This window comes from Aptenodytes patagonicus, chromosome 3 (genome assembly GCF_965638725.1).
Source record: "Aptenodytes patagonicus chromosome 3, bAptPat1.pri.cur, whole genome shotgun sequence".
NCBI classification, from domain to species: domain Eukaryota; kingdom Metazoa; phylum Chordata; class Aves; order Sphenisciformes; family Spheniscidae; genus Aptenodytes; species Aptenodytes patagonicus.
In genome coordinates, this window is record NC_134951.1 from 107,610,944 (window position 1) to 107,637,749 (window position 26,806).

The 26,806-nt window shown below is 38.0% G+C and overlaps 1 protein-coding gene across 1 annotated transcript in view; it reads right to left on the reverse strand.

Annotated features, from left to right (window-relative positions):
* Positions 1-26,806, reverse strand: part of USH2A (usherin) — a 405,495-nt gene that overhangs the window by 294,378 nt on the left and 84,311 nt on the right. The window contains exons 15-20 of the mRNA XM_076334572.1: positions 23,661-23,819; positions 18,328-18,822; positions 16,464-16,736; positions 14,817-14,974; positions 12,780-12,924; positions 2,321-2,551 (exon numbers count right to left, since the gene is read on the reverse strand). Coding sequence (XP_076190687.1) covers positions 2,321-2,551; positions 12,780-12,924; positions 14,817-14,974; positions 16,464-16,736; positions 18,328-18,822; positions 23,661-23,819 — 1,461 coding nt within the window. The remainder of the gene's footprint in view (positions 1-2,320; positions 2,552-12,779; positions 12,925-14,816; positions 14,975-16,463; positions 16,737-18,327; positions 18,823-23,660; positions 23,820-26,806) is intronic.

A 26,806-nucleotide genomic window follows, 5' to 3' on the forward strand; every position in this document is an offset into this window, starting at 1 on the left:
GTCTTCAGAGACGGGTAATAAGAGAGGGTCTCAACAACAAAACAAGTGCAGAGTACAATTAAAGAAAATTTTTCATTCCCTTAAGTGGCTGTCTTTCTAAACTCTCCTGGATTTGCTATAATTTTCCCTCCATCATGTTTTGGAAGAAGGACTGATGATCTACTTTTAGAAAAACCCAGATTTGTATTTCTCAAAAACTTTATTGAGTTGCCAAGTACCTGAATTACACATTTTTAGGTACCAAAACAGGTTGATTTAACCTGATTGTCAGTCATTACCAGCAGATGTCTGGACAAATTGCCTAGTGTGTTTTGGTTCTAGGTCCGTCTCCAGATACTCAGACTAATAGCTGGTCAAAAAGAACGAATGCAATCCAAAGCAATAATAAATTATATTTATCCACACAACATCAGCCATCAGTTGCCAGTATGAAGGGAGCATTATTTTAACATCTTCTCCCAACCTGTCTGTCCAAACTCTCTCAGATCACCTCAGCCACCTCAATAAACCTTATTCAAGGCCTCAGTCTCAGCTTGTGGAGCATAACTGAACCCCAGACTGAACTGGCGCTTGGGTAGATTAGTGTTGGGCTTGCCCGGTTACAAATAGCCAGGCACGTTAACAATCCCAGTAGTGCAACACGCTCGTCCCCAACACTCTCAGAGACTTCTGATGAGAAGAAGGAAATCTGGTGATACTCATAATTCCTTACTTGTCTGATTAATTAACTAAACCGTGGTGATGGGGCTGACTGGAGCTCCAGTGAGAAAAACTGCAGCTTGCAATTCCTTTGGTGTTTAGATCATCACAACTGACAACAGAAGAAATACAAAGATTTTTTTACTAAATATACAGTAAAGGGTGCAAACTCTGGTATCAGGAAAAGCATCGAGCAATTTGGATGAGGAAAAGAGCCCAACAGCTGTTCCTACAGATTCCTGCACAGAGACAGGTTTTGCAAGTCAACATGGTGTCAATATTTAACTAACACATTATCACTTGTTATTATTATTTGACTATCAGTCAAGTAAGCACCTAGCAAGAAAAAAAATGGAAGTGATCGTCAACCTTTTTTATTTAAATCAGATTCACTGGGTGAGCAGAGAGACGAGAAGATGATTTTTGTTTTAAACAAAACCTGAATTTGCACACACATGTGCTTGCAAGTACCAAGATATCTGGGCTCACGTATTCTTGCCAGAATTACCTGTGGTGACCCAGAAGACACAGGATGACAGCTACTCAGTCCTCTTCAAATCTTTGGCATTCTTTTGAGTGTCAACAATGCTGCGTGTTTTTTTGCAGCCTTTATCTGTCTTAACAAACAAGGCTCAGTACCAGGTTAAGTTGTACCACACCGTTGTGTGGCCTTCGCACTATCAGCATGCCATCTAACGCTTGCTCTCACTGTTACCTAGATTCCTTTTGGATTTCCCCTTGTTGCTATCAGTCTCATGACCTGATATATATACACACACACACGCACCCTTAATACACCTTTTTAAAATTTTTTTAAAACCTTGAGCTCTGCCATTTCTTCTTGTACTTTTAAAAACTAATACTTCATGCACACCAATACTGCACAGTAACATTTCACTTACAGACCTCTACAACATCTCAAACACGCAACCAGGTTCATCTGGACATTTTCCCAAAAAACATACTGTCTATATCTTTGCTTTATCCAAGAAGCGAAGACACCAGCGAATGATGAGAATCACAGAACATAGGATAATTGGTCTGCTTCAACCTGAAAAATGCCCAGTTCCAAAATAAATAACTAATCAAAAAAGAGAGGAGATAATACCCAGCGGCCCAGAAACAGCAGACTTCTGTCAGATTGGCAGCCTTTTTCCCTTCCTTGACAAAACAAACAGGACCGCAACACAAATGTTCTGAACACGGAAGAAAGTTCTTTTCGAGTGCTCATGCAACCTCGGGAATCCTCAAAACGATACCAAAGAAAACATGCCTTAGTATTCACAGCAACTTCATCGAGAAGTTTTTATCCCAGAACAATAAATAAAATCCATCTTATATTTACCACCAGGAAATGAGTCAAATATACAGCAACATTCACCGTCATCTACATCTCTATGTCCAAAGGCAAGGGAATACAAATCCCACATGTCCAATAATGTTTTCCACAGGCTTTTTATGTGAGAATCGAAATAGCCCATACATCACTAACAATCACGTTATGCTCATAAATTAAAAACTACGGATTTTACCATGAAAATTATATAGAAGATGACAATAAATGGTTAAACAAATGCAGAGTACAATTGGTACATTTTGTAAGTCATTTAAACTCATTTACCTGTAAAGTAAGTATTGGCGGGGAGAGTGGAACTAGCAAATCTGTAATATCCATTTCCTGGGAAACGGATCCCTTTCATTACTTCTGTACTCAATGTAGCTAGAGATGAATCCATCCTTTCCACCTGGTAGATGGGAGAAGGCCCATTAAGTTCTTCAGGTTCATTCCAATTTATCTTTACCGTTGTGCTGTTTATTCCTTCAACACGAGGGGCACTAAGTTTTCTTGGAGCTATGCATAAAAAAAAAAAATTATCTAGGTATCATTTTCCATAATACTTGGGAAATTATTTATTGCATATAACATAATTTTTGCAACACATCCTGCTTCAGTTTCTGATCGTCTTAAGAATAAACACAGATATCCATAGAAGCTTAATTAGAAGAAAAAAAAAAAAACACCCGAACGTTCTTAATCTTTATAGGAATTACTTTCAATTCCACAAGAAACACCTTATTTGTTTATTCAGGCTTTGGATAAATGTCTCTAGTACTATATCCATTTTTTTTTTCCCCTAATCTTTAAGAATCTGAATCAACATCTTCATAAAAAGTGTATTTGTATTCCTTCCTTGATTAGCCTCTCATGCCATACTCACTGTAAGCACGTATCTGTATGACTTTCAGCATTGGATTTGAGTGAAAGACCGAAGGAGAATCTGAACAGTTAATTAACTCTTGTTACATCTCAGCAGTATGGTACATGACAACATGAGTCTTTCATCACTGGACTTATCCTTGTCAACAGGAGCAGAACAGCTATCCGTCCACAATACTGAAGGCCCCTCAGGTTGTTCTCATGGTGCGCACACAAGACATTAGCGTATGTTGAGATAATTATTCAGTTCAAGAAAATGATCCTCTCTAACTTTTCTCCACCAACACTGGTGCACAGTTAAGACTCTGTACAAGATTGTTTCCACAAAGGTATCAGCGTAAGACAGTTTTATGTTATTACAATGATCCTCCTACCATTAAAACCAATACTCTGATATTCTTTTAAACATTCTGATAGCGCTGGTCAATCTATAGCTGAGTTATGAACAACATTTTTTATTTTTTCTTTTAAATACTGTACAGGAAGCCACTGGAGGGCAGCATGACCTGTTTGGGTAATGGCATGATGGCCATACAGGTGGGAAAGAAATGGACCATCACTGAAACAATAAAAGACATCATCTGGAGAAGTGCAAGAACACTCTACTACCTACAGAATCTATATCCATCTTATCTTGCCTTTTTTTCTTCCCCTTCTTTCCCTGATAAAGAAAAGGATTTAACAACAGAAACTTCATTTGTACTCAGGAAGTGAAATACAAGGACCACTTGTAAAAATTACTTGTTCCCATAATGACGTAGTAAAGAACAATAAACACCTTTCAAGAACAATAAAACCTGAATTAAAATATGGGCCTTCGAAATCTGACATATTACTTCACAGCACAGCATTGTACATAGTGCGAGTTCTCTAAAGGAGCGATTGCTTCGTTTAGACTGAATTAATAACATCCTTTTAAACATTTGCACATTTCCAAGATCATTGACATATTTTTTATTTTTCCTATTTGCCTGTAGCATGTCGCTACTTTTTTTCCTTCTTTCCTTCTTTCTTTTTCTTTGCCCCCCTCTAGCTTGATAAATATTCTTCTTGGAGAAAGCAGGGAGTGGGGGAACTGGGAAACTGCCAATGACCCTATGTGCTGTAAATTCCTGCTTAGGCATCATTTATGACTTCACAATCTAATTAGTATCTCACACTATGGTAGAAATTTACAATGTCAAAATTGAAGTAATGCAGCGTGAGGTCATAAGCTTTCCTGCATAAGTAGGGCACAGCACTAATGAATTGTGGTATTAATGCACAAGTTTAAATAGAAAACATGGCTTAACAATCAAAACTTCACCTTTGGAGGGAACTAGTGTACGTCAGCATTTTAAATGCGAACGTAAGAGGTTGAGCCCTCCAGTTCAGCTTAGTGATGGTAACACAGAAATGCTAAAACTCATTATTTCTAAAACACATACAGCTAACTAACCCTCATGACAATAACTATATCTTCCTTTAAAGTCTAGTATTAATAAACGGCAGTTACTTGGACCATAATTATGGCATCTCTGATACCCAAACCTGAAGCTTTTATGGGGCTTATGCAATTAACTACTTAAATGCATCGTAACACTTGCTTCTCTGACAGGGAAGTATTGATTTTTTAATCATTTTCAAGTCTCCTCTAGCACAAATAAATGTACTACAGTTACAGTTAATGCACTGTGTACATGCATTAAACACTGGCATGACACAATTTATTATATTGTGATATATGGAACAGAAGCCTACCCTTTCAGAAAGTAACATCCTTGCTATAACATTTGTATTTAAACTACAGTCTCATCGATGCTTGAGAATTCTTGTGCATCAAGACAGTGGAAGACTGGACATAACAGGCTACGTAAGTTAAAAAAATAAAAACAAAACAGAAAACCAAACTCTGCACAGGAACAGACAGGACTGAAAATAAATCTGTAGCACTAGCCCAGCAGGGTACTAAATGCTGAAATTAAAAATATTCAAGACTAAAAGATACAGTATATATTTTCCTAAAGGTGTCACTGTGGTACCTGTAGCTACTTCCTGAAAGATGAATCGACTATAATTTTACCTATTTAATTTTTTTTAGTCACGTTCTGTTAAGACACATCTGTCAAAATAATGAGTGTACTACATTTTAGTGGATTCAAAGTCACATTTTGTGTATTTTAATTATGTAGTTTTAATGTCTTGCTATATAATACATATTTAATATATTATAAAGCTAAAACAGTATTTAAAAGCCCATGATTGCTGCATGCCATTGTGTAGCAGAGGGCACAAAAAAGACCAATAAAGACAGATGGTCCATACAGCTTATGTTGAAGTCATATATCTAAATATAGATGTTGCTACACAGGTCATTACAAATAAGCCTTTCCCATGTGTGTATGCACACACATGTACACAAAAATGAAGTTGGTAAGTAAAGAGCAGTTAATTTTGTTTTGTTTGAAATAATATCATTTTAGTTTTAGACTCGAAGACAGATGCCAGCATTTCGCTCTGAACAGATGGTAATTCCATCTAATAGTGCATCTCTGTATTAGTAAGGTCTGTTGTGTATACAAACAGTAATAAACACTAGGTAAGGATCAAAATAAATTTTAATTGTTGACATTAAATTCTGGCAGCCACGGTTCTAAGGATACAATACTCCTTTCTCAAGTCTGTCAGGTTTACTAATACAACTGCTAAAGCTTTTCCATACTCTGCCAGATTCTTGTCCCAGGAATAACATATTTACACTGTGGCTAAATTTAACAGGCTTACATATGTTTGAATAACTACTGCTCAGCATACTGTAGGTAGATATTTGTGTACCCTTCCACAGAAGCCTTCAATTAGCCACTCTGAATAGTTCAGGAAGGTAACAAAGTACCTCAGTAACAAAGAGTATACAGTTTTTAATTACTGTTCAGCTGAATTCAAAATGCATACATACAAATTAAAACAGAAATGTTCGGCAAATTTGAGGACAAAAACCTTAAGAAAATCTATTTTTCTTCATCTTGGAGTTTACCTTGCAGGTAAAATTACATTCCTCACTATTGGTCATCCGTTTCATTTTTGCTACAAGTTATTACTCCAGAGGAGCCCGAGATTGCCATAGCATTTCTGGTATAATCTTTTCTTTCTCTGTGCTTCACAATAGCATCAGTCATTTCAACAGTAAATGAGTCAAGAAATGATACTCATATCTTCTGACAGTACTTTGATTTTTTTAGAAGATTCTTTAGAGTCCATTTTGGACTCTTCCCCCAAAAAGAATAAAAACCACCCATAATGGACATCAAAAGAAAATTTAGTTAGACAGGTATGTTACAATCATATTTCTTTAAAAATAGATGTAATACACAGTATTTTTTAAAAATCATGAAAAATATATTGCTTCCACCATATGGGACAACCAACGACTCACCAACCGATTTAAGATGCAGCATATTGAGCTGACCATATGTTACAGTGCTGTTGAATGGCTGAGTGATTCATGCCCGTCACATTCTAGTATATCAATTAAAGCTCCTTGAAGTCTGCATGATTTGTGTCTCTGTTATTAAACCCTGCTAATTCATCCCACTTACACATCTGTTATAAATCTCTAGGAGTGCTGCATGATTCATGGCAATCTGTGAGCATGGTACAGCAAATTCTTCTCCTTGTAATTAACGGTAAATTGTTTTACTGCCATGCAATGAATTTTTCAGTTATATTGCAAATGAACTCCTAAATGCACGGTTCTTTCCTAAGAACTGACTTATATCATTAGGCAATTAAAAAGTATTGCTTTGAACCAAAAGCTTTTAATCAAGAGGAATGCAACTTAAACATAGCTTAAAAACCGCGCAAATTTGACACAGAGGGAAAAGAACAAACTGAGCTGTTTTCTGAAGTATAATATGTGTTTCACAGGGGAGAAGAAACAAGTAACTTTTGCGTCCCTAGTAATTTCCTGGAACTCAAAGAGCAGTTTAAGTACAGCTTGAACACTTGGCAAGACAATTTTGAGCAGATACTGTTTATCTCAGAAGTTACTTAAGTCATCTGTCATTACGAAATTTCTCAGATTACTTTACACTTTTCTAATTGTAAAACAGTGTCTTTATTCTTGAAATAAATAATTGGATAATTAGCCAAGCTGAATCATCAGAGGATTCCAATGCTGCTCAAGTGTTCTTGTCAAAGGTGAAGCAAATTCATTTCAGCTTTGCCTCTGCAGCTTTCTGAAGAGGCTTTGATTTTTTTTTTTCCTGCTACATTCTTGGCAGCAGCCTCAAATTCATGAGTCCATACATCAAGTCAGTAGTTTAACAACAAATGAAATTAAATTCAAAGAAGGGAAACTAATTGAAGGACAGCAACAAAAGTGTTTGGTAATGTGCTTTTTAATATGGCATGCCACATTTGCATGATAATTTTTCCTTTTTAGCATGGAGCAGAAAGTGACTAGCTTAATGAGGGATTATTCAAGACAGGAATGAACAAAATGCATTCATAACTAAGAACAAAGATTGTATTATGAAACGGAAACAGGCAACTGCCGAGAAGTAACTGGATGATTGGTTTATGCATTATGAATAAAAAGGTAGAAAAATATTTATATTAGTATTCACTAATGAGTATATATACAAGATTGTTGTAATTAAAATTATAAATTAACATATTAAGAGTGCTTGTTTAATCACTTTGGGTCCTATTCACAATGAGAAGACTTATGTACATGCATGCAAAACAATCTGTGTTTTCAGACCAGCAGCAAATGGCCCTCGTATTTCTCTTCTGTAACAAAGGAAAATATACATTACTTATTACCTGTTTAATGGGTATTTGTGATTTTAAAATTGAGGCATAGCATTTTGTAGAAAAGCAGTCTATGACAGGCATAAACAAATGCTGTATTGCCATGACAAATGGGTTGAGGCTTTTGAAAAGGGCTTGCACCAGACCTTAGCCATGAATGGAAAAAATGGACAAATTACTCAGATTAAAAGGGTAATCAAAAAGAAAACAACATCAAGGAGTGTAAGACAGCCCAGAAAGCCCATCAGCATCATTACCCCAGCAAACCCAGAGGCAACTCCAAAGCCACCAATACAACTGCTTGAGAAGTCTGCCAAGAAGCCAGATGCAGCTGGTGCTGGAAGAATATCTTCTACAAATTAGCTTCTGAACCCTGTAATTGCCATCAAAAGCAAAGGATAAGGAATACAATGTGCTGGGGTAAATGGCAGCAATCACAAAGCCATACTTTGGTGCCTCTTAAAAAATGCTTTTTAAATGAAATTAAAAAAAAAAAAAAAAAGAAAAAGGGCAAAGGAAAGATGAGCTTAATTACAAGAAATAAGCTCAGTCACATGGTAGTTAATGAAACATAACTGTGTCGATTGTTTAAGGCACCCTTTGGCTATCTGATTTGAGGGGGGTAGGATAAGCAATTGCACTAGTCCAAGCACTCACATGGCTAATTCCATCCCGTTGAAATGTCAGAAATTGCTAGGAAAAAAGATGCTTCTCTGCCTAACTGAAAAATTTGGAAAACATGCATGTTGTGCCTTGGTAGATGCTGCAAAGAATAATGCAAGTAATTAATAATTTTATGCAAACACATCGTCAAAAAATCACTTTTAAGAGACCAGGACTTTCACTGGTACCAGCTAGTACAGTTCTATAGATTCCAAGGTACCAGCTCAGAATCCTGCACAAGATAAAACCACAGAGCAAAAAGTGCTTTTGAAAATTAAAAAAATAGCCTAAGACCTGGTAACAATAACAGGCTGAATGCCATTCTCAAAAATAAACAGGAATTTGAACTCAGCAGAACCTGGAGAAAGGAATAAAGAAAAACGTGGCTCTAGGTGTTGAGATGAAAAATGTATAATTACTGTCCAGTAGTGCTTGCAGTTCCACTTGATGATCTTGTGGTAACAAAGACAAAAACCAAGCTCAAATTAGATTTCAAAGTTTCAAACAAAGTATTAAAAATGAACTTTCCTCATCTATCAGCCAAAGCTTTCAATAGCATGTGCACAATATTGCAGTGCATAAAGAGTATTTAAAGTATCACATGGATTGTGGAATGCGCATCCTTAGTCTGACGTTTAAAATACAGATCGAAAAAGTATGAAACACTTTTTAATTATTTGAGTCTTTAAAAGCCAACTATCTGTGTATTTGTACCCGAATATACCAACCTGAGGTTCTATTTCTGTCCAGTCACCTTCTCTTTGAGTAACAGACATGGGTTAATTCTCTTCTTCCATTTCCTTGACTAGCTTGCTTTGATCTTTCATCCCAATACTGCATTACCATGTAACGTTGATCTTCTAACACTTTTTACCATTCTCAGAGCTGCTTATGCATCAGGCATACCTGTGCAAGTTCTTTTATTTATCACACCTATTCTTCTTCCTGGTTTCATATGCATTTGTGACAACTTCCACTCAGCTTTTTTATAAAATAACTCAATTCTTATTAATTCTATTTTGTTTACTTCCTCACTGTCTCTCCTTACATTCTTCTGGCTCAGTTGTCTTCTTTTATTACCATTTACAAATATTGTGGGTGTATAAATTGATGAGGAGGAGATTTTTTGCCAGTCTGACAGACGCAAGGACATATGGCTGACTTTAGTTTTCTTTCACTCTCCTCCTGCAAAGCTACTCATGAGCTATCCCTGGTACAGATGCCTATACTGAACCAGGTTAGAAGGGATCTACTTGTTATGTTTGCCTCTGGATTATTTTAACCAATTTTAAGTTATACTCCAAAAGACTTCTCACTGAAAAATCAGCAGACTGTTTCTGATGCTTCTGCTCCTTTAGGTCTTACCCCTAAATTCTGCCCCTGACTGCAGAAGTCTCTTTTCTTTGTTTTTTAGATCCTCTCTCAAAACCTCTTACTTTTCTTCCTCAGCATTTTTGTTTCTAATGATTTCACGCTCTTGTTTCTGCCCTTGTTTTTATTTGCTGTGTTATGCCATATAAAAAGAACATGTTGCCAGAGAAAGAGAAGAATAATAGATTTTGAAGAGTATCTTTTTTTTGTAGCCAGTCTTCAAATTAACCTAATGGATATGAACAAAGCTTAAAAATTACTTGAGACTTCTAGTGGCAAATTTTAGAAGACATTGGCAACTCCAAAAGCAAGCCCCTTGCTAATATACATCAGTTGGACACGCCAAAATCACAGTCATCAAGGTACCCATTGATTTAAATGCTCCATGCAATAAATCAGCATACTCCACACATGGAAGGAATAGAGATGGTTTTCCATTATCCTCCCCAGGATCAGAGAAGACTTTTTAGAAAGTCTTAGATCAGAGAAGTCTAATTTACTATAACCTCTAACCCAACTTGGAACACAATTCAAAGCTCCTGGATTGTGTTACGATGCAAGGGGACCATCATGCTGGAGCACATTTCAGTCGAGACTTCCTCCAAAAAGCTCCTTTTGCCAGGGCATGGAGGGGGACTGGCATCCAGCCAGGGATGCTGTCTCTGTGCCAGGGAGACATTCCTTCATGAAACAGAACTCCTCAACAGTCCTAGAAAGGCAATTTTAATTTCATTTTGCACCATTCAATGACACAAAAGGATATTAATGGACTAAGACTTGATCATCTGTTTTTACAAATGACGGGGACTGGTTTCTCCTAACTTTGTTCCAAGTTTGAACTCACTTTGATCTAGAAGTCATCACGTAAGTAGTGTTTCTTTTAAATTTTCTTTGGAAACACAGTTTTATAGAACTTCACAAAATGGAACATGCATGCACAAAAAAACTGGATGGAGATTATTAAACAATTTTCTCCAGAAATGAAAAGTGTGAATGGTAGAAGATAAAATTGTGTGCAAAATTTAAGTGTTTTACTCTCTGGTTTGTCAAAATTTAAGACATTGCATTAACATGCTTTAAAAACATAAAAGGAACCCGATACAGGACTGATTCGTTGCTTTCAAGGCTTACAACAGTAAGCAGGAAAAGGCTACGCTGCAAAACAGCTAATAAATGGGGACGTGTCTGTTGTTCTATTTTGTATTCTCCTGTCTTCTCTAATGTGATAGGTCTCTAAGTATGAACACAACCAGGGAGGAGATGGTCATAAACAAGCTGTCAAGCATAACTAAGCTATTGTTTCTGAATCTTTTAATAAATGTATAAATGCAAAGTTGGATCATTTGTAGTAATAAGGTGTGCCGTTTAGGTCATATTTGTTTCCATGGTTATCAGCACAGACTGGAACACTGTTCCTTGCACGGCTGCATGGTATGGGATAAAGTCATGCTCATACAAGTAGGAGGCTCTGTAGATGGCCAGCTTGAAACTTTAAGAGGTGGCAGTATGAGGAAACAAAATAACTTTTGAAATTTCTCTCAGCAATTCAGCAAGAGAGAAGATTGACAGAACAATCTTTGCCCACTGAAACACAAAGACGATATGGTGAATCAAGGAACAAATCGTCTATCTTCCACTTGAGAACAAATGGGAAGGCAATAAAATAAATAGACAGATGAAGAAGAGAGGACAGACTAGAGATAATATCCCAACAGTTTAAATTCCACTTCAGTTCACGTATATAAAGCTTCCTTTTTACTGGCTCTAGGCAACTCCTTATTCCCTGTCTCGAAGCTCCTGTATCTCTTCATTGATTACGCAGAGGAGCTTTGATGGAATTCAAGCAACTCAAATACAGCCCAGGGAGCCTAGGAAAACATTCTGCACAGCAGAAATTTTCAAGTTTTTTCCTATGGGAGACCAAATTACATGAGAGGTAATTTCAAAGATCATCATCACAACGTCCATATGACAACACCACTAATGGCTTAACTGAAAATGCTAATATTGTGAAAGTAATTAATGTGTTTTAAATACCTATACAAAAGGTAACCACAATGTTAAGTAGTCAGCTCTCTGCAAGTGACCACCACTATGTCACATAGCATGGATTTTGAGCTTATATTTATAGTATAAAAGAGCTGTACTGACTACCTCGTTCCATGAATAGAGAGACTTGCGAAGCTGGTTTTCTTAACAATTTCTCTCTCAAAACCCTCTTGATCCTCTGATGTCTAAGAAGTGAGTTCATGCCAGTCTTTTCTTCAAAGTAAATACAGGCTTTCTCCATCTCTGTTCTGTACTGATGCTTATTTTCTCCTAAATTTGTAGAAAGTTAGTACCTTTGAAGTCCCTGACATATGTGGCTGAAATTAACTCAAAGACTGAAAATCTATTAAGGTGCACAGGCACATATATGCAGTTTCTTAAGCATTGTTTCCATAGGAAAGCCTGAGTACACATATCTACAAAGCAAAATCTCATAAATCTCAGGGGCTAAATAAACAAACATTTTCAACAGAGCAGACCCAAAGCATGTATGTTGCTTCCGATTTCGACACACACATACACTGTGTACATATGTTAGAGTTTAATACAAAAACCATGCAACTCCTCCTTCATGGGTTACGCAAGGCATTGGCACAGCATGTGAATTTTACATGCCCTATCATGCAAACATGACACACACTAAAAAACCCCAACAAATTAACAACTTCTTTGCATCATAAATGAATGAACGGCTTCAGCTACATTCCTGTTACCGTCTAAATACACAGGAACAAAAATATACATATCAATAACTTGTAATTGAGAGAGCCGTACACAAATCCTATTGCCATTAACAGTGTACCTTAAACCTCCACTGAAAACATTTTGGTTTTAATCTGTCAAGATAAACAGATAATAATTAAGCAAGTCACTTTGTGTTAATACAACACCTACCCCTGTCACTGTGCATCAAACTACGATCATCTTAATGGTGTTCATTAGTAAACTGTGTGCCAGCTTTGCACTTCGATACAGATTGTTTCCTTACCAGCTGCCAAGGTTTGCCCCTTGCCTGGCTCACTGGTTACACAACCAATTTGATTGCAGAGAGTGACAGTGAAGTTGTACGTCCTGTAAGGTTTTAATCCCGTCGCTACATAGGATAGCTCATGAGCCTCAGCTATATGCAAAACCTGCAAAGCAGATTGGAAGACGACAGTTGGTTAATAATATTTTCATTCCTATTAATTGATGACATGTTCACTAATAAGAAACTTATCTCTGAATTTGCAGATTCCCTCGTTTATATGTGGAAAAGCCTGCAAAGACCAACTGAGGGAGAGGATTATTTTGGAGAATCTGAACAAGCTAGGATTTAGGTGATAATACTTCCCATCACACTGTTTTATGAGGTAATAAGCCAGTTCCTGAGTGGATAAATGAGGAAACAAAGTTATTGCCTCATAAAACTGTGTGGTGGTGCAGTTATCACTACAAACAGTGTGGCTCCAACCCAGATGACGAAGATGACACTATTAAGTGGTGAAATCTGACCACCATTGAATGAGTGACATGATTAGCAGGCATTAGGAAGGAGGGGAATAACTAATAGCTACAGATATTTGAATCTGCTTTACTTTAACATTACTTTAAGCTATCAAGAGAGAGTGGAACTGAATAAACTGTTGTATTTTAGATAACTTCTTTATCAGATATTTATTTAGATGAAAAATCTTGCAAGCCTGTGACAAGAAGCAATTTACATTTATGTATTGCTACAACAGCCCCAGGAGCAATAGTATCCCCCCTTCATAGACAAATAAACTGAGGCCCATCTGTGGTACCACTGAAAGACAAAATTGGCTCTTGAAATGAGAAATACAATGTCAGAGCACCAGATCCACTCCCACGTTCTGATTACCTATCAGGTTTCTTTGCTCATTCCTCAGCTTTTAGCTTACTACTACTGCCATGGTATTTGTTTGCCAAACCCAGTCACTCAAAAATTACAACAGTATTTTAAAATCACATATTTAGACTTCATAAAGTTGGTTTTCTGCTATTTTAGGTTTCCCCACTCCAAAGATTTGTCCATTATCCCAGAAGCCAGACAGGTACCTTCTTAATGAAAATGCAGATTGCTACAAAACAACACGGCTTTAAGCATATCAGGGAATACAGCAATAACACAGGATCAGAACATGCAAAGATGTCGTGGTTTAACCCCAGGCAGCAACTAAGACCACACAGCCACTCGTTCACCCTCGCCCCCCCCACCTGAGGTGGGATGGGGGAGAGAATCAGAAAAGTGAGAAAACTCGTGGGTTGAGATAAGAAGAGTTTAATAATTGAAATAATAGAATAATAATAAAATAATAAATTGTAATGGAAAGTAAAACAACAAAAGAGAGAGAGAAACAAAAAAAAAAAAACAGGGAAAGAAAAAAAATTGATGCAACTGCTCACCACCCGCCGACCAACACCCAGCCAGTCCCCAAGCAGCGATCGCTGCCCCCCGGCCAACTCCCCCCAGCTTATATACTGAGCATGACGTCATATGGTATGGAATATCCCTCTGGCCAGTTTGGGTCAGCTGTCCTGGCTGTGCCCCCTCCCACCTTCTTGTGCACCTCCTCGCTGGCGGAGTATGGGAAGCTGAAAAGTCCTTGACTTAGTATAAACACTGCTTAGCAACAACTGAAACATCAGTGTGTTATCACATCGTTCTCATGCCAAATCCAAAACACAGCACTATGCCAGCTATTAGGAAGAAAATTAACTCTATCCCAGCCGAAACCAGGACAAAAGATCACAGCAATTTAAGTGTTCTTGCTCAAGCTCATCCCTCCTAATTTTGAATCTTGCCCACTACTGAAAACAAGTCAGCTCAGGTATACAACTTAAAACCGGAAAGTAGTGTGTAACATTACAGAGCACTCAAGATAAACTGATAGGTGAAAAAGTTGGATCAGAGGATATACAGCAAATCAGGGAAACAATTCATCACAACATCAAGGGGGACGTCAGACATTATCAATTTTATTATTACCAGTTAGGAAAAACTTAATGTAACTAACAATACTACCTGGGAAAACGGTGGCAAGAACCTTTGTTCTGTCATCAGACTGATGCTGTATCCCATCACTTCTCCTCTTGCTAAATCATCTTCAGGTTTTTCCCATGACACATTGAGGGAATATGGTGAAAGAGGGAATACTGATGGAGATGGCATGAACACTGGGGCTAAAATCAAATTAATACAACAACATCCATGAAATAAGTGAGAAACGTGTGTAATGCAAGCTTACTCACTGTTTTTCTGAAACACCATTTCAGACAGTTTTTTTTCTTTTTTAAATTTATTTTCAAGTCTAACTCAAATTTTCAGATTACTTTGATAGCACATAAAAAGTACCCCACCCATCATTCTTCTGTCTTCTACTCTGGCCACGAATGCAGAATAAAACTCTGCCTATGTCTTCAAAGAAATACTAATCAGCACTAAAGTCCTAACCCCTGTAGCAGGTAGGAAAGTACATACAAATGAAAAAGTCTCGAAGAAAAACTTCATGCAACCTGGGAAAAAACTGATAAAAGCAAAAAGTGTTCAATACTTCAGCATCTTAAAAGCAATTTTGTTTGCTAGGCCAGTTTGAAATTAACATGTCTCTCACTTCTTACAAAACAGTTCCCCTGTCTTCCATAGTAAATCTATAAAAGGATTGTTTGCACTGCAGTTAAATCCCCACCTGATTACTCTGTAATAATAGGATACAAACTCATAGCACTTCTGCTACGTACAAACAACCACACTAATGGACCTCTTCCCAAATACAATTTAACACTTTTATAACATGTAGTATTTAAGAACAGATAAGCACAAAGACTCATTTTGAAAGGGGAATTAGTTTAGCCTGCTGTTTTGCAGGAGCAAATGACCGAGGACGTGATTTTCAAGCTAGCAGCAAACAAAAGCATCAGTGATGTAACGGAGATGTTTAATTGCAAAACATAGGCTCTATCGGCCTAAAAAACTTAGATTTCTAATGAAAGCATTGAAACAAATTTCAAATAATTATGTCAAGTGACAAGCCCTTTTGAAAATCTGAACAGAAGGGTCATAATAAGAGCCGTTGTGAACCGGTTAAACTTCTGAAAAAAAGGGTCCATATTATGACACTTGGTCTCCGTAAAAGCATATGATAAGTTTCAAGCACTATACTCCTGAAAAGGTGACCCCCTCAAGTTCTTCAAAAAATTGCTTTCTAAACAATCAAAGCCTCAGTTCAGGAAAACTCACTTGAACCTCCTTTCTGAATATATGTACCTTCTTGGACAACATTCCTGATTCACACCAACTGTTAATGCGTTTGTGACAAAACCAATCTTTTTTCATGTTTTCTCCCTTTAAAGAACATATAAATAACAACTGGGAAAATAGTGGAGAATTCAAACACTGCTTGGTAGATTTTGCCATCTTGTAGTTTTGAAATTTTGGTTTAATTGACAGGGATTCTTTTCTTCAACAATATGATTTTATGGTGAAGAAAATGTTTTTGCTTAACGTGCTAAGTTCTGAGATAATCTAACCTATCTTTAATTAGTTAAAAAATGACAATTTGTCCCTATTTGAATCATCTCTAGATCAATTTTATTGGGGAAAAAAAAGAAAATGCATTCTAATTTAGTTTTTCCTTTTATTTGTATCAAACAAATTCAAACCAATACTTACCAGCCTCTCCTGTTCGTCCTGATATCCAGTCTGAAGATATGCTACCCGCCATGTTTACTGCTAGCACATAAAATCCATACTCTGTGAATGGCTCCAGATCAGTGACTGTGGTACTGGTCTGCGGTGGAGCCAGGGCATTTTCATTAGGAGACTCCATAATTGGTTGAGGACTGAGCCATCCACTACTTTGAAAAATACGAATTTCAGGAGGAAGAAAGTTCCCAGCTGGTTTTAATTTTTTTCTCATGTAAAGTTCATACCTTATAATTATGCCTAGAGAAAAAAGCGGGCCAGAAACATTAGTGCATTTAAACGATTTCTAGAATTCTACTAAAATACCAACACCAATATGTTTAATGAGCTAACAATCGATCAATCCACATCATAGAAAATATAGCATAAGAAATTTTCCTCCTTTCTGCTATTTTCATCCAAATGGTCACTTTGGCATTTCTTGCATTACACTGTTTATTTTCCCCTCCATGCAATTTTGGGATTTGAAAACAAATGGCTGGATTACAGTATGAGTTCTTCCATCCTCACTGGAAGACGAGATCCTAAAGTTCTGATCAAATGCTACTGGAAATTACTTCAGTTACTTCAATTACCTCTGATTATCAAAGGGATATTTAAGGAAGGTCTCACCACTTTGGATAAAAACCCAAAACTTCAGTATTGTGGTACGAAGTGATACATGATCTAGGTTGTATCGTGGAAGCAGTGTAACCGTAGGAACAGAGTATAAGAAAGCTGACTGGAGATTTCCCAAATGGAAAAGATGAGCGACATACAGCAAAGCCAGGAGATAGTTAATTACCATATAATATATATAAATTTGGGGCTGTACTCATGCACGGAACTGGAGAGGTGGCTTGGGAGAAAAATCTTCTCTCTTTGTCTTTGGAAAGACCAGGACATCTGACCAGACATCAAAAGAAAAATAAGAGCATTGCTTAAATCTGCCTGTGCTGGCAATTACGTGCATGTAATGGCTATCAAGTAAACTATGAAGAGTATATGCTGCAGGTTGAGGGACAAGTACTAACAGCAGGTATCATGAACTGCCCCTCTAAATACATACAGGCATTCTTGTGCAGGCATTCTTCCTGTCTAATCTGGTAATAGCTAGCAAATAAGGTGTTCGAAGAGAAAGCTGAGCTCCCCATACACAGATGCCCATTTCGTGAACAGATCGAAATGCTTGTTTTCTCATGCACAAATATTTGTGCATGTAAGTGCAAGTTCACAAAGCTCCATTGCACATATATTAAAAGATAAAGCGTTTACCAGTAAAATCTGTGGCATCACAAAAGTATCCTACAACAGCTGCGGTCTCAGTTTCAAAAACCTAAAATATTATTACGCAAGTTAGACCAGCAACTCTTGGCAATCGCCTAATCCCTAACAAAGTTATACTGGTAATAGAATTAGTTACTACACATGACGGATGGTTTTAAAAACAGACTTCTCTGCTAATTCTTAGATTTTTTTTCCCATAACTGTTATCTGCTTATTTATTCTTTGTAAGGCAATATCGCCACATCTGCCTGAACTAGGCGATCTGGCAAATTAGGAAGAAATTAATTTTACTGTAAATGTTTAATTATAAATGTGATTTTTGCTGCAGCAGATGCCACTAAGGGCTAAATCCCGGACTCAACACATTCAGTTGGAGTTCTGGACTCCAAAAGAATAAAACACAGACTCTGAGGATACGTCTAATGGCAGACAGGCAAATTAAGACAATTACTTACTTCATTCTCAGTTTATGTCGCATGGATAAGGATATTCTAACCAGATTTGAGAAAATGCCGCTTTTTCTTTGCAAAATCTTTGACTTACAAAAGTAAATACAATGTCCTACCATTTGGTTTCTCGGGTGGTGACCATTCCACAGCCAGTTCTGTAGAGCTGATGGTTTCTATCAGCGGTGGGTGTAGCCCTTCTGGAGGAGCTTGTGCAGTAATTACTGTTACTGGCTGGCTCTTTAAGCAGCCTCCACTAGTACAAGCTTGCACAGAAAAAACATACTTTGTAAATGGAATGAGATTCCAAATAATTGCTGAAGTTTTTAGGCCTTCATACTGACCGCAAGGCTGAAGATCACCCAAGCTAGTACATGTCAAAATGTATTTCTCTATGGGCCCAGAGTCATTGGAGAGGCTCGTCCAGTAAAGTAAAACAGAGTGGTGGCTAACAGGAGAGACGGGATTTAAATGCAAGCTTCCTGGAGGCGTCCCAGATTTTGTTCTGTATGTCACTGAGGCACTTCTCGTAAAGCCATGAACATTGCTGGCTTGGACGTAATAGGAATAGAAGGTATACGGAGATAACACGGTATCGGTGAAGGTCTGAACACCTAAAACAAAGAGGCGAGAAGAAAATTGTAATGAGTCCAACACATTAAAAATAATCTTAATTTCCATACTTAAACTCTTTCCAGCCCTAATCCAAGATGCAAGATATTTACGCCTATTTGCATGCTCTTGAGATCATTATGAACATTTTAACTTCTCAACTTTTTTATTTTTTAACAGGGAAAACTCCCTTCCCCTTTTCCCTTTATTATCTTCCACTGTCCATTGGCATCGCTAGAGAAATAATTTTTCCAATTAATTTCTCCTAGTTCCGGCTTTAATCATGAACAAGAGTAATACAACTATCTTCTTATTCCTCCTCTGCTTGGAAATAATTATTTCAAATGTAAATCAACGTCGATCTTAGTGGATCTGATTTAGGAAAAAAGCAAACCATTCTGTAAATTTCCACACCTTTGTTTTTGATTCATTTCATAGCGTAAGATCAAATATTTCACCTTTCTGTGCTTTCACTTCCTCATTTCTAAAATAGTGCTTAATAGTTCATTTTTAAAGCATTTGATCTTGGATGAAAAGTGAAAGAGAAGTGCAAATAATTATCAAAAAGGTATATCCAAAGCCTATATTTACCTTCCTCACCCCCTACTTTCCATTACTCTAGATAGCTTTTTAGCAGTTTCTTAGCCGCCGTGACCCTGCATAGCTCCCGGCTATATCCCAGAAGCAGTTACACATCTTAGTCATCACAGCACAATATGAAGTTACGCACAACCATACCACCACACGTCGTTTTGCCTTAAGAAATAGTGAACGTTGAGTAATATATAACGTGCCAGAGCACGGATACTCTTAAACTTTTTCAAAGCAAATGGAGAGGACACAGCTGTTTCTAAGTCCTCTCTGCATGTCTGCACTGGCAAGCCAGCCCTGAGTACAACTTAAAGAGGACCGCAAAATTATTAGTATTGCTAGATAGTCAACCCTTGACTTTGTCGTACAAAAGCAGCAGCGTCAGCCCAGTAATTGCTTACAGCGCTTCAACTACCTATAGCAATCGCAAACTTGTCGCTGAAGTCCAGCAATAAGGAGACCAGGTAACCTCATCTTCATGCCTTTCAAACCCTGGTACTTCAGGCAAGGCTCTGCCAGCGGCTGCAATGGTTACTGCGACATCCTTGTGCATTAGTAGTGAGCAGGCAAGTGAAGCAGCAGATCAGTCTTGCTGGCGAGATTCAGCTGTTTCTTTTTCAGCTTTTGGGTCAGCACGCCATTCGCAACTGCGGGGGCAAGTACTTGAGTGTACTCTAGAATTGCTGAACCCTTTCTGAGCTGCACAGACACACCTGACGTGCTTCTGGGTGCAAGAGTAGGGTACCCAAAGCCGATTTGACACGCGTTAGACAAGGCTGGCAAGAATCCTTGCAGCAGGAGTGAGGCAACCAGTTGCTGTGAAGGACACCAGCCGGTAGGAGTTTGCCATGTGTCCAGATTTTGCCTCCAGAGAAAAGAATGGCCACAGAGGTGGCACGAGTCAGTGTGCTAGAAACTTGGGAGAGCTGCACGCAAGGGGAAAAAAAAAAGAAAACCCCCCAGCGAGACCGCTGTCAGCAGCAGCAAGTACCACAAATCCTTGTGAGACGACAAAACAGTACCACCCCCAGAACTAGATTCTAGGGCCTCCCCCCCCCCTGAACCTAACCCCACTTTAGAGCCATAACGTGACCTGGAACCCAAACTAGAACCAGCAAGAAAGAACGTGATCTGGAACCAACAACCGAGCTAGAACACAATCTAGAACCATCGGTCAAGCTAGAACGCGCTCTGGAACCAACAACCGAGCTAGAACGCGCTCTGGAACCAACAACCGAGCTAGAACACGATCTAGAACCAGCAAGCGAGCTAGAACACGATCTAGAACCAACAACCGAGCTAGAACACGATCTAGAACCAGCAAGCGAGCTAGAACACGATCTAGAACCAACAACCGAGCTAGAACACAATCTAGAACCAGCAAGCGAGCTAGAACACGATCTAGAACCAACAACCGAGCTAGAACACGATCTAGAACCAGCAAGCGAGCTAGAACACGATGTAGAACCAGCAAGCGAGCTAGAATATGATCTGGAACCATAAGTGTGCAGGATGCAGCAACTGAGGTAGCACCCCCTCTAGAAACAACAAGCTGTCCTGGACCAACCAGCAGTCTTAAGCCAACAAGCAAGCCAGAGTGTTAGACCATGATCCTTCTGAACCCAGCAGTGGGCTAAAGTTCCTGCTCCAGAACCAACAAGCGAGGCAGAACGCGATCTAGAACCAATAAGCGACCTGGAACTTGCTCTGGAACCAATAAGCGAGCTAGAACGTGCTCTGGAACCAAAGCGAGCTAGAACGCGATCTAGAACCAATAAGCGATCTAGAACTTGCTCTGGAACCAAAGCGAGCTAGAACGTGCTCTAGAACCAATAAGCGATCTAGAACTTGCTCTGGAACCAAAGCGAGCTAGAACGCGATCTAGAACCAATAAGCGATCTAGAACTTGCTCTGGAACCAAAGCGAGCTAGAACGTGCTCTGGAACGCGATCTAGAACCAATAAGCGATCTAGAACTTGCTCTGGAACCAAAGCGAGCTAGAACGTGCTCTGGAACGCGATCTAGAACCGGCAGGCAAGCTAGCACCTCCCTATGAAAACACCGACTCCAGACTTCATACCGGCTCTAGAAACCACCACCCTAGCTCTACAACCAACCAACCCCCGAAAACCCACCTCTGGAATGGACTCGAACTCTAGGGCCCCAGGTCGAACGTTGACAGCAAGCACGTTACTTTCCCCTTGTCAAGTACAGGGCTCAAGTACAGGGCAGATCACCCAGAATGCTGCTATTGTCTGCCAGAAAAGTAACCAGCACCATCTCAACATTATGAGAAAGTTCATTCTTGAATTCAGGTGTTGACGAACATCTGATCACCAGATGGTGACTTTATTTCAATAGGAATATAGGCTAGATAAAATTGGATAAAGCCAAAAGGTTGAAGGTTCTACATTCCTCAGGTGAACAACTCCACCATGCTACATTTATAAAAAATTAGAACCAATATGTGATTTGGAGTTAGAATCGTAAGTAACTTTGTGGGGTTTTTTTCACATTTTAAAGCAAGTATTTCAAGCAAGTATATCCTCAAGAGGAGGATTGGTATCTCCTGAGTCTCTGGTTTTCCAGAGCAGTTAGGAAAACATTGTTTTAACTGGGCATTCTGCAATACTATCAGCCAGATCACCAGGCCAATTTAGAAGATTATTCTTAATTTTCCTTTGGAAGTTCAGTGTTTCTATAAAACTCTCTTTTAGTCATAAGATAATGTTCATCCAGTTGCACTCTTGGGGCGTTTCATAAGCATTACAAGTTTCATGCTATACTGAGAAAAATGTAACATTATGAAAAGTTCTGACAGCATTAACAATGTATTCTTGATATTCAAACACCAGCAGACGGTTTCACATCATTAATTAGGGGGATTGCAGGAAATGTCAAAAATGTCTTTTGAAACCAAATCTATGTTTTTACAAAATGTTTTGTTAAATAGAAACATGCTAATGTCTCGTTATACAGCTAAACACATTGAGAATTTTTCAGTCTCTACAAAGTACGTAGGCACAGTCATGAAATACCATCCTCAACAATGCACTCAGTTTCACCTACGTTACAGAGCACAAATTTATGACAACAAAGTATAAGAGCTTTTCTTCTGAAATTAATTCATATTTTTGCTAAAGTTAGGCTGTAAAAACCAAACTAAGGAATTGGAATATTTTCTGTTAGCTCTCTAAACTTTTTTGTAATGTTTCTTTCTCTCCTGTCAATCACTTAATCCCATGCTTACATGGGGTCGCATACCATTTCCTCGTGGTATGTACCGTGGAGCGTCCAAATTCACAGCATAAGCCACAGAGTAGTCAATCAACTGTAACACAGCAGCATGCACCAGAACAGAAAAATGTTAGGTGCATTCCAAAGGATCTGTGCTTCCACTGAATAACAATCTGGTTTGGTTTTTTTTTTCGCTCCAGGGTACATGCCAATAATTAGAAAGACTCAACTTCTGCAAAATATTAATGCTGCATTGGTATGAAAATGCAAGAAACTAAAAAAGCTGCCAATAGAAAAATCAAACCTTAGCGGCATTAAACCACACCTGTCTTCTCAAAAAACCCACCTGTGTGCCATATATACATAAAACCAGTGTCCAAATGCATCTCCTTTTCCTTGATAAGAGGATCAATAGTAGCACAAAATGGCCTTTCCAGCTAGGCCAGAGTGTCGAACCCTTGAGGACTGCCTTCTGAGGATCCCTTTGCAAGCCTCAACAAGAGAGAAGTGGTGCTGCTAAAGGCAACTCAGGAGCTACACTGATAGCTTAACAGAAGGTGCTAAAAGTTAGAGACCACAAAAAGCTTTCCTAATCTGTTAACAGTTTAAAACCGGGAGGATGAAAAAAGCAAGCTTAAGCACATTATGGTCTCTTCTGTTCACCCTAATCGTTTCTCTGGGACTTTGCCTCTTTTAGATTTTGGAGCCTGTGTGTATTTGCAGGGAATGCTTTTGGTGAGCAACTAAAGTTTTTTAGATTAAAAAGTAAAAAATTATTAGCCATTTTGAGTGACAGTTTGCTAGATTTTAGACTGGAGTATTCATTTCTTTCAAAGAAAATTAATAACGCAGAACAGTAACTCACTAAAGGAAAACAGAATAATGTATTCAAAATCACAGAGAATGATAATGACAGAAATGAGAAATAATTAAGAAAAATTGCACATATATATAGAGATATGTACACACACACATAAACACAAAATCTTTGATGTCATCTTCCTATACTTACTATAAGGGTAGCGGTCTTCGGTTGCATAAATTTCAGCCTCATCCCTATACAGCTGGTAAGTAAGCCTGTTAGAATTTGGAGAGTCGGGGGAGCTCCACGAAAGACTGATAACAGAGGAATTGAGAACTTCTGCTGTAGGAGGAGGTTGCTGGAATGGAGCTAAAACATACACAAAAACAGAGGATGTAAAAATGAAGGTAATCAATAATCATACAAATTTAAATAAAAATGCAAAGAAACTGCTAAGTTTTCTTCAAAGAAAAACCATCAAGTAAACATAGTCAGGTCACTCAGGCAAGACATTAATAGACTAAACTGATCCATCCAAATGCTCTCCAACACAGCTTTTTCTCCAAGTACATGCAACAAAATTATACATTTAAACAAACGACAAATAAACTTAATCGCCCTTTCCCCCTGAATTAAAGCAAGTACACCACAGTTCTCCAAACACTTTTTTTTTTTTAATGTATTTAAAGACCTCTATAAAATGGGAACATGTTTATCTGGTCACATTATTGAAGTCTACAGTTCAATTACAATTTATTTTTTCCAGAGGATTCATTCCATTTTAGCATAGGCCAGGCATAACTTCCTCTATTAGAATAGAAATGGGAAGTCCAACTAACTACAAATTTTACTGAAGTGTTACAATAAGCCTACTTAATTAAATGACAAAAAACATAAAGGGGCAAATTTTGAAGGTTATTTAGGCAATTCACTTCCATTTGTTTCCAATGAAATTTAAATCGATGAGAGCGAGGTGTCTAACATTTTAAGAAATCAGCTTGAGATTCTTATTTACCAAAATAATACTCTGCTACCACCTCCATTAACTTTGGAAAATGTGCTACTTAATTGCACTAGTATCAATAGAGAGAAAAACAAGCCTGAGGTTCGCAAGCCAAAAGTCTCACATTTTCAGAAAGAGCAGTCAAAGTCCCTCCTACGACTCTTTTGTAATCCAACTGTATGATCACGGTCCTTTCTAAGATAATGGCTATTATTCAGAAATTAAACTTTATACGCATAGATATACACATATACGTATATACACACATGTGCACATAAACATACGGTTTTACGGTCAGACTCGACGATCTTAAAGGTCTTATCCAACCTAAATGATTCTATAATTCTACGTTTATGTTATTATTCAAGTCAGGGCATGAGTCCATATCCTGCTATGAGATTCTCCAGCCAGCCCGTTATGCGAAGGAAGGCACGACTCTCTAACCCTCAGCATACCGTGCATTAGCACAGAACAAGACCGGTCTGTTTTGGCAGCCTAGTAATTGCTACAGCTTGATTTAAAGGCAGACTGTGCCATTCCCTACCCTCTCTACCAAGGGAGGGAAAATCAGGAGAGCATGGATCTAGAGGAAAACATTTTGCTCCAGGGATGAGAATAGCCGAGGGCAGTACAGAAATCAGCACGTGGAGTAAGCTGCCAGGAGCTGGATCCAGAACCACCCCATAAGCTTTTCTCCTTTACATTAAGCATTATAGGAAAATATCAACATTAGAAACATGTGGCTTTTCATTAATTTTTTCTCCTTCTGTTTATAAACTATGAACATCTCCATTACGTGGATGTTTGCTTAATATGCACAATTCACCAAGAGTTACCAAAATCTGTTCGGCCAAGTTAACAGGAGACAGGAAGCAAAGACTGAAGTTGCAGACAGCGACATGAGGACCTCAAGCTACACAAGTGATAGATGTAGAGACTTAGGCCAACATCAGTGGGTTTTTAATACAAATCCAAAATGTGAGTTGAAGCTCTTTAGGGTAAAATAATGAAAAACCCTGCTCCTACTGCAGTCACTCAGCCAAGAAATAGCAGAAAATATTTCTAGAATTCATTGGATTGAACAGAACACATAGTCATCATCTCCCATTAGAAAGCGTAGGTTGTTTTGCTGCCAATCTAGAGTTCTTGAGTTCAGCTGAGTTAGGCAGTGAATGTATGCTAAAGCGTCTACAGGAGTAAAATTTGAGAATCAAAGGAAAAAAGTTCTCCTAAATCCTTTTGGCATTTTTGAAAGTTTCTCTCCATGTCATACATGCTTACAAGACCTGAGCAATCATAGGAATTTACCGGCATAATCTTCATTCTCCATTCTCAGTCTCACACTATTGTATATTGCTCCCACGTGTTTGCTGTTTTGCATTTTAGATGTGCAAGCAAAGTACTGTATTTCAGATTTTTTATGGAGCATCTAAGATATTGTTGGGCAGAAAAATTGAAAATCGGTCTTTTCCTTAAAGAATGTTAGTTGGACAGTGACAGCAACTTACATTTGCTTCCCTTGGCAAAGAGTTATAACCAGTAATGGTATGTGTCAACAAAATACTGTTCTGCAATGAAAATAACCACAAATATCAAGCTAGGCAAAGCTCCATATCTGTGCAACAAGTTGAAATATTTTGGTATGAATAACCAACAGACTGCAATTGCTGTATCATTTATGTCCAGAAGAGGACTCCGCTTGTCATTTAGAATACTGCCTGATGTATTTTTTCCTAACTAAAATCTATGATATTATTTATCTGTCATATTATTATTAATCAATTTTATAGTTGAATTGCCATTGACCTTTATCCAATGTATATCCCAACATAAATAAGTAGGTTGGTTTATGTTTGTAAAGCACTTTGAAGATGAACAGCATCATAAAAGTGCCATGTATTATTATTATTATACATTCAGTTGAAACAGCCTACATTTTTTTAGAGAAACAATAAGCCAATCAACTATCTGCACAACGAATAGATACTATGCCTTCTACAGAAGAGTATGGGGAAAACCAAAACAAAACTGTATCTAAGCACTTCCAAACTTGGAGAAAAAAAAACATCTTTGGAAACAAATCAGTCTCTTCGTTCTATCCCATTTATAGCACTGTGCATTCTGCAATGCATATTATTTGAAATTTAAACCCATTTAGAATGAAATACAAACTGGAATCAAAGTGAGAGCTGTCTGTCCTTGTAAACGAACTCTTTGTGCATGTACATCTCTGCTTGCAAATCTACAGTGTGGGCCTATCACAATGATGAATGTCATATAAATACCTTTGCAAAATATACAAAGAAATATTTTGCTGAAGGAGGATCCAGAAACATACTCCAGAGATCACTTG